Source organism: Poecilia formosa, unplaced genomic scaffold (genome assembly GCF_000485575.1).
Source record: "Poecilia formosa unplaced genomic scaffold, Poecilia_formosa-5.1.2 Scaffold47, whole genome shotgun sequence".
Taxonomy (NCBI): Eukaryota; Metazoa; Chordata; class Actinopteri; order Cyprinodontiformes; family Poeciliidae; genus Poecilia; species Poecilia formosa.
The window spans coordinates 615,483-632,031 of NW_006799986.1; the positions used below are offsets into that span (position 1 = coordinate 615,483).

General features: G+C 43.1%; 1 protein-coding gene and 1 long non-coding RNA gene across 7 annotated transcripts in view; both read right to left on the reverse strand.

The window, feature by feature from the left end:
• LOC107836264 (uncharacterized) overlaps positions 1-1,285 on the reverse strand; it is a 1,658-nt gene extending 373 nt beyond the window's left edge. Inside the window, exon 1 of the long non-coding RNA XR_001662138.1 lies at positions 307-1,285. This is a non-coding gene — a long non-coding RNA (uncharacterized LOC107836264). The remainder of the gene's footprint in view (positions 1-306) is intronic.
• Positions 1,286-1,615: 330 nt separating this feature from the next.
• The window catches only part of slc4a3 (solute carrier family 4 member 3), a 27,779-nt gene continuing 12,845 nt past the window's right edge, over positions 1,616-16,549 (reverse strand). For 4 of the 6 annotated variants that reach the window (XM_016671599.1, XM_016671601.1, XM_016671602.1 and 1 more), the window contains 17 exons: positions 15,149-15,294; positions 14,890-15,070; positions 14,686-14,821; positions 11,658-11,829; positions 10,775-10,880; positions 10,518-10,702; positions 9,568-9,787; positions 9,029-9,250; positions 8,804-8,952; positions 8,449-8,643; positions 7,779-7,955; positions 6,986-7,075; positions 6,749-6,915; positions 5,112-5,365; positions 4,165-4,334; positions 3,222-3,395; positions 1,616-2,345 (listed from right to left, as the gene is read on the reverse strand). In XM_016671599.1, coding sequence (XP_016527085.1) covers positions 2,268-2,345; positions 3,222-3,395; positions 4,165-4,334; positions 5,112-5,365; positions 6,749-6,915; positions 6,986-7,075; positions 7,779-7,955; positions 8,449-8,643; positions 8,804-8,952; positions 9,029-9,250; positions 9,568-9,787; positions 10,518-10,702; positions 10,775-10,880; positions 11,658-11,829; positions 14,686-14,821; positions 14,890-15,070; positions 15,149-15,294 — 2,822 coding nt within the window. In that variant the 3' untranslated portion in view covers positions 1,616-2,267. The remainder of the gene's footprint in view (positions 2,346-3,221; positions 3,396-4,164; positions 4,335-5,111; positions 5,366-6,748; positions 6,916-6,985; positions 7,076-7,778; positions 7,956-8,448; positions 8,644-8,803; positions 8,953-9,028; positions 9,251-9,567; positions 9,788-10,517; positions 10,703-10,774; positions 10,881-11,657; positions 11,830-14,685; positions 14,822-14,889; positions 15,071-15,148; positions 15,295-16,549) is intronic. The other 2 variants (XM_016671600.1, XM_007552256.2) reach the window with 2 other exon arrangements.

Sequence of the window (16,549 nt, forward strand, 5' to 3'; positions counted from 1 at the left end):
CGCTGATGCACAGCAGCTCTTTTCCAGTGAACCTCCTGCAGAGCGCTGATGCACAGCGGCTCGTTTCCAGTGAACCTCCTGCAGAGCGCTGATGCACAGCGGCTCGTTTCCAGTGAACCTCCTGCAGAGCGCTGATGCACAGCGGCTCGTTTCCAGTGAACCTCCTGCGGAGCGCTGATGCACAGCGGCTCTTTTCCAGTGAACCTCCTGCGGAGCGCTGATGCACAGCGGCTCTCCAGCTGCAGGTTTGAACACACACTGCAGCAGCTGTGAGCTCCACTGCAAAGACCAGTCAGGGAAATAAACCTCAATGCATTTACAGTCTGCCTCACTTTATAGGAAACGGCGAAATGTTGCCCCTTTAATCCGGTTTCCCCTCTGAGTCGTACATGAGTTTGGTCGTCGCTCGCTTTATGTACACAAACGGTCCAACTGGGTGCTGGGAGTATTTACAGAGCAAAGGTCAGTTTCCCCTGAGACAGAAACCCTGCAGGCTCAAAGTGAAGAAGGGCAGTTTGTTCAGTTTTACACAGAACGTCATTATGAGACAATATGTTTGATTTGAGTGAAATCTGGGATGTTAATGAGTCAGAGCATAAAATAACCAAATATTCAGTCATTTGTATTTTTTCCACAGAGAAAGAAACAAACAGTAATTATCATCACAAAACTGGGATAATAAGTTAGCTGGGATTGTTGTGTTCAGCTGAACCTTATTAGCAACGCTAGTGTTAGCACATTAGCTAACATTAGCTTTGCTAGCTATCCAAAAAGCTGCTGGGTTCCAGATGAGAGGGTCACAGTATGAAGAACTAATGAAATAACTTCCTGCTCCGAGGAACTACTTCCTGTTTCCAACCTGCTGAAAGCAGCAACACCAGCTAATGTTGGTGCAACTCAGAGCTGATTAATTTATGCTAGCAAAGAAAACATTAGCGTATTAGCTAACATACTGACATTGTGTAGAAGATTGTTGCCAAGCAGCTAGCAGTTAGCTGCTCAGGCTAACGTCACGGAGCAGGCTGTGATGCTCAATTACGATTTTCTGCTGCCGTGGTTGTTTTTCATTAAGATTGTAACATTACGTCAAGATGGTCCCGTTAGCGATCAATAAATAACACTTGCAACTGCTTCTCAAGTTGTGCAACGATGAGTTTTTTGCATGTTTTGTAGACAAAAACAAGGAGTAAATGTTCACCAAAAAATCCACAAGTTTTGAGATTAATCTCAAAATTTTCTACAAAAAAGTAAATTTCTGAGTTTCAATTTGACAATTTTCAACTTTTTAAACTCAGAAATTTTAAAGATTTTTCTAGAAGATTTCTGAGATTTAAAAAAAAAAAAGTTTGAAAAGTCAAATGTTTTCTTAAAAAAATGCAAAAATGTTTAAATAAATCTCAGAAAGTTTCTTTGTCGACAATTTTTGAAACTCTGAAATTTCCAATTTGTTTTTTTAGAATATTTCTGGATTAATCTGAAAAAGTTTGAAAAGTTAAAAATTTGCTTGAAAAGATTTTAAATTAATCTCAGAAATTTTCAAGAAAAAACTGGAATATTTCCAACCCGAGATCGATCTCCAAATTTCTGCATTCTTTTGTCAGAAATTTGCTTTTTTCCCATCTACAATGGCACCAACACACCGTCGTGTTTCTGAACCAGATTTTTTAAAAACGGATTAAAAGATCAGTATATAAAAGTCACTGTAGAGCAGAAGCATTGTGGCGTAATCCACTAAATTCCCACCAAAACCTTTAAAGAACGGTTACGCAACAACACTGATTGAATTTAAAAATCAGCCATTTTTCTCCCATTTAGTGTCACTTTTTGCTCTCTGTCCTTTTACACAATTCAGATTTTGACTGAATTTTACACAGAATCACCAGAAAACAAACAGAGTAGAAAATGAAGGTTGGGTGTGTGAGAGTTATATATTTATACGTTCAGGGTCGAACTACTAACAGATTTCCTCTGAGTTTCCACCAGAAAACGACATTTAAAGTCGGCCAGGAAGTTCAGTTAGTTTCTAAAAGCGATAACGGCAGAGCAGAGGAAGAGGCAGCTCTGGTTTCTCCTTACAAAAGGAAAATAAACCAGGTTTGTTTCCCCATTGCACTTTTGCCCAGACCTGCAGAGTAAAGGGACAGAAGGATCCATCAGAGGGTGAAGCGTCTGATTTCTGGATGGAAACGTTTCCAAACCGTCACAGAGTGACGCGGTTCTGTGTGCTCCGACCCGGCGGCGCCGCAGCAGGAACCGGGTTCTGGTCTTCAGACCAGCATGTGGATCTCGTTGTATTCGTCTCGGCCGTCTTCGTCAAAGTTGGGGGAGTCTTCGTCACAGTCCAGCTGCGAAGGAGAAATCGTCTTAAAATGAGCGACAAATTTTACACAGAAACGATAAAACCATAAAACACCTGGAAGAGGCTCAGTTTAAAAACCAGATTAAACCTCAAAACGGTTTTTAAGCGTCTGGACAAACCTGTTCTGAGACTGTCCAAAGAAAAATTTAAAATGAGACATTTTGACCTTTTTTAAACACAAAGAGCTCGTCACTGATTGGCTGGCGGCTGTGATGCGTTGAAGTAACCTTGGTAACCAATCAGTTTTCAGTCCAGAAGACGGATTGTATCAATACTTTAATATTTTTACAAGTTTATTCTTCTGTTTTTACAGCTTAATCCTGGTAATAATAAGACCTTATTTAACTGATAAGCCTGTGAAACTCTAACTGTTATATTTTATTTGTTTCATGTAAGAAAAATAAAGTTATTTGAAAACATTTTAAACATGTTGAGTATTCAGACTTGAACTTTATGCCACAACTGGTTGAAAACAATTTTGTGTTAAAAAGGTAATAATGAAAAGTAATTACATTTTAATTTATAGGGTAACTTTTATATTAAAGATTAGATTAAAACAAACAAACTGGATGATGAAACCAATTATAATATTAATCTGCTCAACGTTTTGAAGAGGTTTTATTTTAATTTTTTATATTTTTAAAGTTACTGGAGCTCCAGAATGAATTTGGTGTCTTTATGGTTAAAAACTTCAAGCAAATTAAATATTTAAATTTACTTATAATGTTAAAGTTAATCTCGGACATTTGTTAAAGAATTTTCCAGTGAAATAAAAACAATCTGGGGTGAAATTAGCTTTAATCTGAGGAACAACATGGCCGCCGTGTCGCTGAAACATGGCGGCGGTGGCGGCCAGACGTACCGCCTGCAGCTCGCGCTCCTCGAAGATCCTGGAGAGGACGAGGCGGCGCAGCGGCACGGTCATGATGAGGATGAAGGGGAAGGCCAGCGACGCCACGGTGGACTTCACCACCCACAGCGCCACGATGCAGGCCAGCTGGATGACGGTGAACATGTTCATGCGCCACGTCCTCACCTGAAGCACAAACAGCCACACAGGCTCTCCTCCGTCAGGAAACACAAATATGCGTTTCTGGCTCCATCTAGTGGCCGCTGGGTGAACTGATCTGAGTCTGAGGCCTCTTAGAAAAACATGTTGGTGAAAACAGACTCAAAAAAAGACAAAAAGCAACAAAAATGTTTAAAAATATAAACATTTTGTATTTAGATGAGATAAAAAACTGATTTCTGAGTCAGAAATCAGAAAAAGCTGATTTTTACCTCCAGTAGAGCAGTAGAGTCCCACTCTACTGCTCTACTGGCAGTTTTAGCTTCACCTGCCACTACAAGAAAAACTCAGTTAATCTAGTTATTAATCCGATAACAACCTGTATTGATGTTAAGCAGAAACTTCTGAACTTTCCACACATTCAAAGGATTTTTAGCTGCAGATTCAGTTCAATTAAGTTAAAAATCAAAATCACTTTATGAACAACGAAGGGAAATTAAATAAGAGTTCACTGGAGGAATCCCGTCTGTGAAGTCTAAGCAATAAAATGTTTATTTTCTTATTTCAGAAAGAAATTGATGTGTGTTAATTTGCAACTTTTAATTATTTCCCACATCGTATATAAATGGTTAAACTTTGAAAATGTTAAAAATGGAGCCAAAGTTTCTGAGACATTCAGAAATCCTGGAGGATGAAGATCCGATTTAGAACAACTTGCACCAGAATCACAGAGACGTGATGCGGCCAGGAGCGGATCCGTGGTAACCTGGAGCTGAATACAGACGATCCGGGTTACCTTGGTGACGTAGATGTGGTCCGGGTGGTGCTTGGCGGGAGTCACCATGAGCGTGATGCGTTCGTAGAGCTGGATGCCGGTCAGCGAGGTGACGCCCATGTAGAGGAAGATGCCGAAGAGGACGGCGAGCGGGATGTGGCGCAGGACGTCGGTCATCACGATGGACATGCCTGCAGCGACGCAGGAGAGTCACATGATCACACCGCCGGGCCGAACGCCGGGAGGTTCCCTACGCTCAGTCTGATCATTCTGGGTCGCAGAAACCACGAAAGTTAAGCGGAAGGAAAAACTATCTGAAAAACATTCATGTAATTTTACCAACAAAACTTTTTTTAAAAACAATTTTACAAAAAAAGAAGCGTTTATTTTAATTTGGCCCAATCTGTCTTATAGCTGACAAAAACCAAAAACTAGGAAAATCAAGTGGAAGGAAAAACTGCTAAGAAAAAAAGACACATTAAGTGAAAGATGTATCCAATTTTACAAATAAAACCGATTAATCTTTATTTCAATTTTAATATTTTTAGTTTACAGTGAAGGGGAAATGCAAAATTTAGAAAAATAAGTGGAAGGAAAAACTTCGAGGAAAATAACATGTTTTAGGAAAATATTAGCAGCTGGTTTTTATTTATTTTAATTTTGATAATTCTGTCTTACAGCTGTCAGAAACTGAAAACCTGGAAGGTTAAGTGGAAGAAAAAATTGTGCTAGTAAAAAGTAACATGTTAATTGAAAAATATTGATAAATTTTTCAGAACTGGTGTTGATTTCTTTAAATTTAGATAAATTTGACCTCCAGCCAAAAAAACTATCTTTCTCTGAAAATCACAGTTTTTGCGCAGTAGCATTAAATTAGTGGCAAAGCTCTGTAAGAAGACATCGATCCACTTATATTATTATTGGAAAATTGAGTGGAAGGAAGAGCTGTGGGCTGGGTTTCTGCTCACCGACCAGCACGGCCACGAGCAGGCCGGTCAGCCGCTGCTCCTTCACCTCCTGGATCACGGGCTTCTCTCCGGGCGCCGTGGCTTTGCTCATCACCGTCAGCGCGTTGACGTGCGTCACGGAGCGCACCGTGGCAGCGGTGAGCCACGGCAGGCCGAAGAGCGGGCAGACGGCGCCGAGCACCACGATGAGCAGCAGGTCCAGGTGGAAGCCGGAGCCTTTCATCAGGCGGCGCTCCTTCTTACTGACGATCAGCCTGAGTCCAGAAAACCACAGAAACATGAGCAGAAAGGGCAACGAAAAACACAAACACATGAAACTCAGGAAGGAGATTAAACTCAGGAATATTCTGGAAAATAAACCTGGAAAATTCTGAGTTTCAAAAATTCACTCAAAAAACAAAGTCAGAAATCATGAAATCAATTTTTTAAATTTTCTAGAAAAACAAACCTGGAAATTTTGAAGTTTGAAAACCAAAGATTTGCTTGAAAGACTTGAAACTTTCTGATTAATCTCTAGAAATGTTCTAGAAACAAAAACTTTCTGAGCTCCACTGGTTGAAAAGTTGTTTGAAAACATATTTTGAGGTTAATGTCAGACATTTTCAACAAAATTACAAAAGTTAGGAAAAAAATAAATTTTGGAATTTTAAAAGTCAACAATTTGCTAGAAAAACTTTTAAATTTCAGAAAATTTCCAAAAGTAAAAAATGTTCAACATTTGAAACCAAAATTTCCAAGTTTTTTTTTTCAAGAAAATTTTAAAACTTATAAATCTCAGAAATGTCCAAGTTTTTTTTTTGTTGTTGCAAAATTTCAGGTCAATCTAAAAAAAATTCACTTTTCAATCTCAGAGATTTTTATTATTTTTTTAAATAATTTGTTAATCACAAATTTATCTATTTTTTTCTACCAAATGAATATTTTGACATTTCAATCTAAAAGATTTTCATATTTTCTGTGCAAATTTTAAACTTTCGGAGTTCAGAAATTTATTTTATTTTCTGAAGAATTTCTCAGATTATCTTCAACATTTCATGTTTTTGCAAACAAATTTTCAAGTTTCCAATCAGAAACTTTCTGGACTTTAAATCAGGGGTCCCCAAACTATGGCCTGCGGGCCGGATCCGACCCGCCTCCACATTTGGTTCGGCCCCCTGAACAATAGAGCATTCAGATTTTTTTTCATTTATTGTATTTTCCGGTTTATATGTGGATTTTTCTTCAACCACCAGGGGGCTCTTTAGCAGGAAGTGTGTCCTGTAAACTGTGAGTGTTTTGTTTTGCATGGCGCATTGCTGCCATCTGTTGGACTTTTAGGGAACTGCTTGACTTTTATGTTATTTAATCAGTACGGTTGTTTGCTAGCGGTAGAACAGATGAACACGTGTCTGTTATGAACGCCGCATTCCAGGTTGAATTCTTCGAAGCGATGCCGGTAAGTAGCAGCTTATACTTCAAAACGAGCCTTTATGTTAGCATATGAGAAAATTTCCGGCCCCCCACCAGAGAAGGGAAAAGTTATGTGGCCCTCACAGGAAAAAGTTTGGGGACCCCTGCCTTAAATACATGAGATTAATATCAACATTCTGAGTTTTCTATCTCCGTAAACATCCTGGTGTGTCGCCGGGGAGACGCACGAGGTGATCTGCGTTTCCATAAAGATGAGGATGAAGACGAGGAGAGCGGGAACGATGGACGCTCCCATCATCCATGTTGGGAACGGCTGCTTGTCTCCGAACGGACTGATGAGCCAGCCTCTCTTTTCGGGAGACGTGACGGAAAACCCAGACGGCACGTTGAGTTTCTGGAAGACAAACGGAAAGAGATGAGACCTCCGTAATGTCGATGAGACGGACGCCACGGCCTGAGCTCACCTGAGTGTAGGTGTCAGGAATGGAGATATCCACCAGTACAGACAGCAGGATGGAGATGGGAATCCCAAAGTCGCCGATAATTCTTCTAGCCTGAGAAAGAAACGTGAGAAAACGTCAAAAAACAGCAAATTAACCAGGATTATGGCAGCTAAAACCGTTAAGAAGATCCTAATCTCAACTGAGTGAGGCGGAGGATCCCTCGTTTCCACTGATGGCATTTGGTTATTTTATTTTAATACATGCTACTATATGCCATTTTATTCTACTATACGCCATTTTATTCTACTATACATTTTACAGTCAAACCAGTAGTGGGCACCGCCAACTAAAGAGTTAGCTGTGCTATCCCTAGAGCGCTAATCATAAAATTAGTTTCACACATACTAAATGCTACACCAACATGGTATGTAGAGGAAGCTAATGCTAAATGCTACACCAACATGGTATATAGAGGAAGCTAATGCTAAATGCTACACCAACATGGTATGTAGAGGAAGCTAATACTAAAGCGCTACACCAACATGGTATGTAGAGGAAGCTAATGCTAAAGCGCTACACCAACATGGTATCGAGGCTTCAAACAGAGGGTTGGACATTATTTCATATTTCTCAGTGGTTTGATAAAAGTGTTTACTGAGTTTATATTTGATCGGCATGCGTCGTTGGAATCTCAAGAATCTTCACTTTCCCATTATTTATAAAATGTGCATGTACATTAAAAGGATGCCGCAAAAAACGCATAATATGATGCTAACCTGTTAGCATAAACCCGGTAAGAGATGAAAACTGTTACCTTGCCGCCCAGAAAGCGACTGTTTCTGAACTTCCTGAGGAAAAAAGCAACGAAGAAGGTTCCTATCATGAGCACCAGGGACAGGAGGGCCGTGTTGGGCTGGTTGAGGACCGGACCGTCCACATCCACGGTGGAGTCCGACGGGTAAACCGTCATCAGCGGATGCTCCTTAAACACCTGGAAGCAAGAAGATGCTACGACCGTTAGCCGCACTGAGAGGGGTTAGCTTAATAAGGGGAAGATATTTATCGTTTAACTGTTCAGCTTCGCTGAAAAGAAAGTTTGGTGTCAGGACATAATATGTGAAAAAAATCGATCTTCTCCCTGAGCTGCCATCGCCGTCTGAAGAAATGCAACCAAAACAACCAATCAGAGCCAGGAGGAGGGGCTTAGCACCGTCAAGCATCCTCATGTACTCACTGCTAGATGTGCTAATTGTGGAGAAAAAACTTAGTTACTGGAAAATCATTTATCTGCCGTCATTGGACGCTATGGTAAGCAGCATAGCGACCAATGACCCTATGCTAGCCTCATTGGTTGCTAGCATTCAAGGTTATTTGAAATAATCTTGAATGCTAGCCTAGCTTGCAAGGTTATTTCTAGTTAGCACTGAGAGAAGGCAGATTATCTGTCTCATTCCAAGAAAGTGTTAAAAGTACAAATCTGTGACCTTGATGAGCTTGGAGAAGGTTTCGTAGATGAAGATGAGAGAAATGAGGAAGGCAAAGATCTCCTGGGTGAACGGTGAGATGTAGCGGACCAGGAAACTTCCCTCTGCCGCCACGATCACCAGGACGATGAAGATGAGCCAGAAGCCGATCCAGACGCGGCCGGTCAGGTACTCAAAGTCATGCGCCTGACAGAACTGAGACAGACAAGGAGTTAGCGAGCTAACCAAAGCTAACTGATGCTAACCAAGAATAAACTACCCTAACTGATGCTAACCGATGATAACTGATGCTAACCAATGCTAACTGATGCTAACGGGCGCTAACAAGTCCTAACGCTGTTCGCTGGCTGGTCACCTTGTAGAAAGCCTCTTCGAACACCAGCAGCGGTCCGGAGAAACCGATGATGAGGAGCGGCTGACCTGCCAGCAGGGAGAAGATAACTCCCAGTGTTGCCGTGGAAACGATGAGCTCGGTCACGCCCATCAGGCCTTCGGTTTTCTCCCCTGGAACGAGAGTCAGAGCAGAGGAGCGTCAGCGGCGGAGCGTCAGCGGCGTGGATGCTATGGCGACGCGGATTACCCAGCAGGCCTCCGAACGTGATGGTGGGCGACAGCGCGGCGAAGTAGATGAAGATGACAGCGGCGACGCACTGCGTGTCCAGGGCGTCCCGCAGGTCGCTGACGTACTGCGGGTAGCGGCGCCGCATGTCGTGGATCAGGCCCCCGAAAGGGACGCCTGAGCGCTTCAGAGGGTCCACTTCCTGTTCCGCCTCCTCCTCTTCCTCTGGACTCGCCTCGGCTGCAGGGAGAGAGATACAGGTCAGCGGGGTTCAAGCTGTGGTGCGGGGGCCTTTTAGGCACTTGATAAGGAAATAAAACAGTTGATACATAAATGAGGAAATAAAGTTGAAAAGAGGGAAAAATAGGAAGAGAATCAAAACTAACAAATAGAAACATTTTAAATAAAGAAAATAATGAAAAGAGTAAATAAATGATAAATCTGAAAATAAAAAATAAATGAGCAAACGGGGAACAAAAATAAGGATGTAAAAAATGAAAAAGTAAACAACTAAGTGAGGAATTAAAGCGCAGTGCTTGCTGCGGGTTCTGGCCCGGTACCTTTGCTGTCCTGCTCCGCTCCGTAGGCGGACTGGAGCTTCTTGCCTTCTCGCTCCCTCCTCTTGCGCAGCAGCTGCTTCTGGAAGTCGGCCACCGTCTTCAGCAGGTCTTTGCCCTCCACGTCCGACGGCGGGATGACGATGCTGCAGTCCAGGAACTCGTTGATGCCGTTCAGGAGGTCCTGCCTGTCGTCTGCGAAGTACGCCACCTCATGGAAGTTCTGCAACCAAACAGAACCGGACCGGACAGTAATGAGACAATATTAACAGCAACATGTCCTGGATGACCATCGGTTTTTGGTAAGCACTGCTAATCCACCTCCTTTGCTTTTGCAGCTTCTCTATGTGGCCGTTTGGTTAGAAAGATGCTGGAGTAGGGGATCTGAATGTTGGCCGATGGATGGTTTGACTTTCCCCCTCCTCTCTCCGCTGCTCTGCATCCATGAAGCTACAATGCTATGAACAGCATGTGTGCCGTCACTAGCATGTTGACTAACATTGATTTACTCCATTTAGTATCATCATAAGTTTAGCCTTAATGTCAAAACTAGCTAAAATGCTAATGTTAGTTCACTGCTACCATTAGTATGTGCGCTATAACTAGCATGTTGACCAACACTGACTTACTCAATTCAGAATGCAAACCTTATGAGTATACCCTAATATTAGCAAAATGCTAAGGTTAGCTATAAATAGCATGAGGCTATCAGGTATCAAGTACTCAAAGACAAGCATTGGTTTGCTAGCTAAATCTAGCCAAAATGATATTAGCTAAAATGCTATGAATAGTATGCATGTTGTCACTAACATGTTGAGTAACATTTTTACTCCATTCAGTATAAAATCACCATTTACATCAAAATTAGCTAGAATACTAATGCTAGCTTCAATGCTAACAGTTGGGCAGAGAGTTATGTCTTAAACTGAGTCCGCAGGCGTTGAAACATGAACCTTTTCAGACATTAGCGTGGCAAAGGAGCGTCCGATCTCGTGGTAGTCCACATTGGACTGGGTGGGGCCGAGCAGGACGAAGAGAAACCGGACTGGGACGGGAACCTCCAGCACAGACTCCAGGAGGACGGCCTCGCTCAGCCGGACAAAGGCCATGGCGGGCTGCTCCAGGAACTCCACCGATCCTGAGAAACGAGGAGCGGCTTTATCTCCGTCACCGGCAGGACTTTCATAAATAACGATGTGGAAACGCTTACCGACTAGAACAATGACGGCTTCGGCGTCTTTGGGAATCTTGGCGAGCAGCTTGAGGGACCTGGCAGCAGCTGGATGATGCTCCGGAGGCACAGGGTGGAGGGATTTCTAGGAAGGAAGAACAGCGGAGAGGTCTCCCTCTTTACTGTCGCGTCCAACACGTGAGAACCGAACAGAAACCTCTGTTTACTGGTGCATCTCAAGTCCTAATACAAACCAGAAACTCCTCCTCTGAGCTGCAAGCTAATAAGACTCTGCCTCACAGATCAGCAGGAAGCGGTGTGCTGCTCCTTCAGACTAGCCAGGAGCAGTTAGCAAACTGTGTTAGCAAACTGTGCTAGCAAACTGTGCTAGCAAACTGTGCTTGCTAACACCAGGTGTTAGCAAACACCTGGTGGAGCATGTATGCCGTCACTAGCATGTTGAGTAACATTTATTCACTCTGTTCAGTCTGTTAAATTGAGATTTTACATCAAAATTAGCTTAAATGCTAATGTTAGTGTAACTGCTACCATTAGCATGTACGCTATCACTAGCATGTTGATAAACATCGATTTACTCTACTCAGTATAAAATACCGTAGCGTGCAAGATAAGATTAGATCATATTCCAAAGTTAGCTAATATGCTAACTTTGGAATATGCAGCGCTGGTAAAAATGTGGTTAAAGGGTTAACATGGGAGCCATGTTGTAATGACTTTCTGAAGGTAGAGTTTCTGAAAGAGCAGAAGCTTCTTAAGGATACACAGCCCTAATTTCAAGACATTAAATTTGATTTACATTCCATTTTTATAGCAACTGAAGTTAGCATAGTTACTGGATGTTACGCTGTAAAATGGCTCAATGTGAATAGAGAACACATTGTACCGGCCCTTTAATTCTTACAAAGAGGCTGACGAAGACGTCCTGCTTCGGGTCATACACCGGCCCCTTGTCGTCGTTCTCCTCGGCCACCAGGGGCAGGCTGGTCTCCTGGACGTGGTTGTGGTTGAAGCTGCCGTGGAGACTGCCTGACGACTGGTGGCGGTGGAAGCGGTGCTTCAGGTCGCTCGGGTGGCTGCAGAGGAATCGGAGAAACCAGGACGAAAAGTCAGAGAAAAGCAAATATAACTCCACTGTTCAGTGACTTTCTGAGTTTCTTTCTAGGAGCAGCAATTCCTTCAGACGATGTTCTCCTCATCCTCTCATTAAGACAGAGCCAAGACGTCTGGACCCTTGTTCTACGGTGGCCCAAAGGGGCCAACAAAGCCACAATGGAAGTCATGCTAATGAAAGGCATGTTAATAAATGTAATTAATGCTAAAATGGGGTTTATGCTAAAACTGAAGTTATGCCCATACTGAATATATGCAAAAAATGGAAGAGATGCTAAAAACAAAAGCTTAAGTTTTAGCCTCAGTTTTAGCATAACGCAGGCTAAAACCAGTTATGCTAACACAAATTTTATTCTAAAATTAAATTCATGTAAACATTTAACTTGTACTAAAACTGAAATTACAACAGAATAAAATATATGCTAAAACTGAAGCCATGCTAAACAAACTGATCTAAATCAGAACTTATTGTTAAATGGAAGCTATGCTGAAACAGACGTAACTTCTGCTGTGCCGTTTTTAGCTTTGGCAGGTTGCTAACCCTTCCAGGCTACTGAATTATTCTGGCACATTTAATCCCAGAATGCATCTCCAGTCTGCTAAATTCCAGTTGCTTCAGTTGTATTATTATGACGACATCATTCATCATCTTTCTGATCCAAAACATGTCAACATCTCAGACTAAGTATTTTCATTTGGAGCCATTTATTTCAGACGGCATCCAGATCCATGTGAAACGACGACGTCTAAGAATATCTGACTTATTTACAGTAAAAGGGGACAAACTTGGCTAAAGCGTTTCTCGGTTTTTACGGAGGTGTGGATCTGCAAAGAGAACTGAATTTTGGCCTTTTACTGTGTGAGATAAATGTCATTGTTTTTGTCAAATAAATGAGAACATGAATAATACTGTTTTTGTTTAGACGGACAGCTCGGGCAGCCTGACCCGAACAGAGCCTTTAAATTCATCGTTGTTGCTCTTCGTGCGTGTCGTGGCGATCACATCCCAGCTTCCTGGACAGGAATTTTTCCCACTAGCTCGGGTTTTTCAGCAGATTCATTACATCACCGCCGGGTTACGTCACCGCCATCATGAGGTCCACATGGCCCTGTAAGAGCGCCCGTGAAATTGGACGTGACATCGCCCCGAGACAAAAGAGCGCAAAGTGGAGCGCTAAGCCACGCTGATGTCAGGCGGCTCCCTCTGGGGCCGTTAAAGCGCTCAGAGAAATGAGCTGGGTTTCAGCAGCACCTAAACGCGCCTCTGACCGTGTCGTAAATCTGATCCCTCCGGCCGGCGATGACTCTAATAGCGGCGTTTGTTTTTCCCAAACGAGCAGCCGCCTGAGACGCCCCGGGGATTCACGTGGAAGGCGAAATGAGCGCATGAAGACCAGCTGGTGGTTTGCTTCGCTCCATCTGTCGAGTGCTGAAAGCAGCCAGCTCATTCTGCTGCTGCATACACAGGCCTCAGCTGGCAGGTTAAAGGTGAAAGGTCATGAACCAGTCTGACTGTTTGGACAAGTTTAAGGAGAAAGCCTCTAATCTTTAGAAACAAGATGGCGGCAGGACTGAGGTTAGCAGAGCTGCTTCTGGATGACGACGTCCTCATTTCTCACTCTGGAAGGAATCCTGAAGTCACTTCCTGTTCTTCACCTCCAGCAGTGGGAACCGTTAGTTAAGAAGCTAGCTGTGCTAACCCTAAAGCACTAATCAGAAACATTAGTTCTGCTAATGTTTAGGAGCCAACACAGAACTTAGCAGGAGCTAATGCTAAAGCGCTACAGCAGCACAGTTTTTATTAATAATAATGTTTTATTTATAATGCACTCAAAGTGCAACAAAATGACAATGAAAGCAATAACTAATGTAAAAGTGAAAGCTAATGCTAAATCGCAATATAAACATGGTATCTACCACAAGCTAATGCTAAGCTGCTATATCAATGCAGTAGTTAGCGGAAGCTAAAGCTAAGTCTACTGTCCATGTTTTATTTTAGATGTTGAACTTTATTCAGCTGAAGGTTTACAGAACATTAAAGTAAATTAAAACGTATCTGGGAACATTGATTTAGGGGAAGCAGTTAGCTTCCCCTAAATCAATGTTAGGGGAAGCTAACTGCTCTGAATGTTTTCAAAATGAGCAACATGTGGATTAGCGCCAACAGTTGGTTTCCTCCAGTGTCACAGAGTAACTGTGCTCTGTTATGCAAGAACGGATCGATTCATTGATCAGCTCAGTTCAGGACTCACCGATCAATAAGTTGGATCAGTGGAGAAAGCTTCGGACAAATTAATTGGATCTAAATCAGCGCCATCATCTCATGATGTGTTAGTCGCTTCTGCTTTTGGAGGAGAGTTTGACTTTTTACTGGAGGAAGAACCAGGTATATATTTAGGATCAGACGTCCAGCTGGTGAAAGGAAAAGCCTTTCGCTAGCTTTAAAATAAATGACTTGGTTCTCAGCAGTGAAGTGATGAAAGGATGCAGAAGTGTCTCCAGGTCTGAATCTGTTAGCTCTTGGTTTAGCGCTTTAGCGTGTTTTGCTAACTTTGAAAAAAAATTAGCTTCCACTGTTTCCCGTTTCCTGAAGCACAAACTGTACAAGAAGGTGAGCAGTGACACATTTTACCCTGTGGAGGGCGACATACCACGTTCTAACACGAGTCTCTGACACATGGCTTAAGTTAGCAATTTAGCATTAGCTCCAGCTAAACGCCACGTTGACATAGCGCTTTAGCAGAACTAATGTTTATGATAAATGTTTAAATATTTGAAAGCGGATCTCTGCAACGCGTAGAACCGGCCGGCCGGCTGACCTGTGTTTGAGAAGCAGCGCTCGCAGAACGCCGGGCCGGTCCTCCGCTCTGATCTGATCCGAGATGATCATGGTTTCCACCACCAGGTGGGCGATGCCCGGCAGAGTGTTCTGCTCCAGGTCCAGAAGGACAGCGCCTGGAAAACAGACAGGAACCAGTGTTGGAACCGGTGAGCGCCACCCGGAGCAGGAAGCAGCGGTTTACCGTGTGTGATGGTGCGGCGAAGCTCCAGCAGGCTGCGGAACGACAGCGACGCCACATGAGGTTTTCCCCAGCGGTCCGTTTCCTCCTCCACGTCCTCCTCAAACTTGATCCAACGCGCTCGCTCCTTCCAGCGCATCTCCTGGTCTTTGTCCACGATGAGCTCGTTGAGCTCCACAAACAGCTGCGGAGCAGAAACATCCACTTTTAAACGCCGTAGAGATGCGAAAACGCGTCAGAGCTGCCCCGAAAGGCCGCGGACCTCGTGGGTCTTCTTATCCGCCGCTCGCTTCTTCTTCTTCAGACTGGACAGCGGCGTGGAGCTCATGCTGGACCGCGACATCTGGCAACGTGAGGATTTCTTCACCAGGTGGCGCCGAACGCCGGGGTTGTCCTCAAACCTGTGGCCTGAAAACCCAAACGAAGTCAGAGCGGCAAAAAGACGCAGCGTGCTCAACGTGAAACAACAATCCACCCACAGAGCAACGAGCCACAGATTTACAAAAAACTGATTAGTGACAAACTCAGGGACATTTTTTCCTTTTACAAATAATCAACCAGCGACAAACCTAGAAGTGAGCAAGTTTGTTTTTAAAACAGAGACTAGCAGAGAGTCGAACACTTCTGAGAAAAACTGAAACCATGTTCTGTAAAATATAGACAAATTTAACTTCTTTAAATATCCTCCAATGCAGTTGCAGGATTTATTTGAGTAGAAAATGCAGATATGTTGGTTTACCCTTGTTAAGATGTTTGGAATAAACATCTGTTTGGCTGGACCTCATAATAGCAACGACAATATTCCAGTTTACAGAAAAATCGTTAAAAAATAAAGCAAGTTAAAATTCAAAGTGACTTACATGATAAATCAACAAGAAACAAATATTATTGACTAGGATCAATAATATTCCAGTTATTAATCAGAAGCACCGCTGAAGGTCCAACTGCAGCAGACCTTTAAACCGATTTACAACACAAATATTTCAAAGTGTAAAAAAGCCACCAGAGAGAAACGCTGGACGAGTTTCTCTCATTGGAGACTTTAGTCCTGAAACGTTCTGCTGCTAGGCGGCCCACAGTGGGAGGCAGGGGTCAGAGGTCAGCCTGGTCTCCAGCTTCCAGCTGGAAGAACTGAAGCTGTGCACTGACTCCGGATCTGCGACTCCGGATCTGCGCCACTCGGATCTACGTCTCCAGATCTATGACTCCAGATCGTTCCTCTTTGATTACTTCAGGTTTTGTTTTTCATTAGCTATGTCACTTCCACACGTCTCGTTTTAATCGTCTTGGTGTTTGAAAAGGTTCTGAGTCGCCTGGTGGCGCTGTGACGTAGAGCTGCTCATCATAGATCACTTCAGTAAAGATTAACCTCATCAATGTTCCCACCAGCCTGAACAGGAAGTGATCTGCAGCATCTTAGCAGGCAGAATGGATTCATAAAAGTACAAACGTCTCCTGTGAATATCGAAGTTCTGCTGACTGACAGAAAGAGTCCAGGCAGCGACAAACATGTAGCTGCTACGTTAGCTAGCAGAGAAAAGCTACGTTAGCAAAGCTAATTCTGGTACTTTGGCAGTAAGTCCGACAGTAAACATCATTGGTACTTAGTACTGGTACTTAGTACTGACAGTACTAGTACTGGTACTTAGTACTGACAGTACTA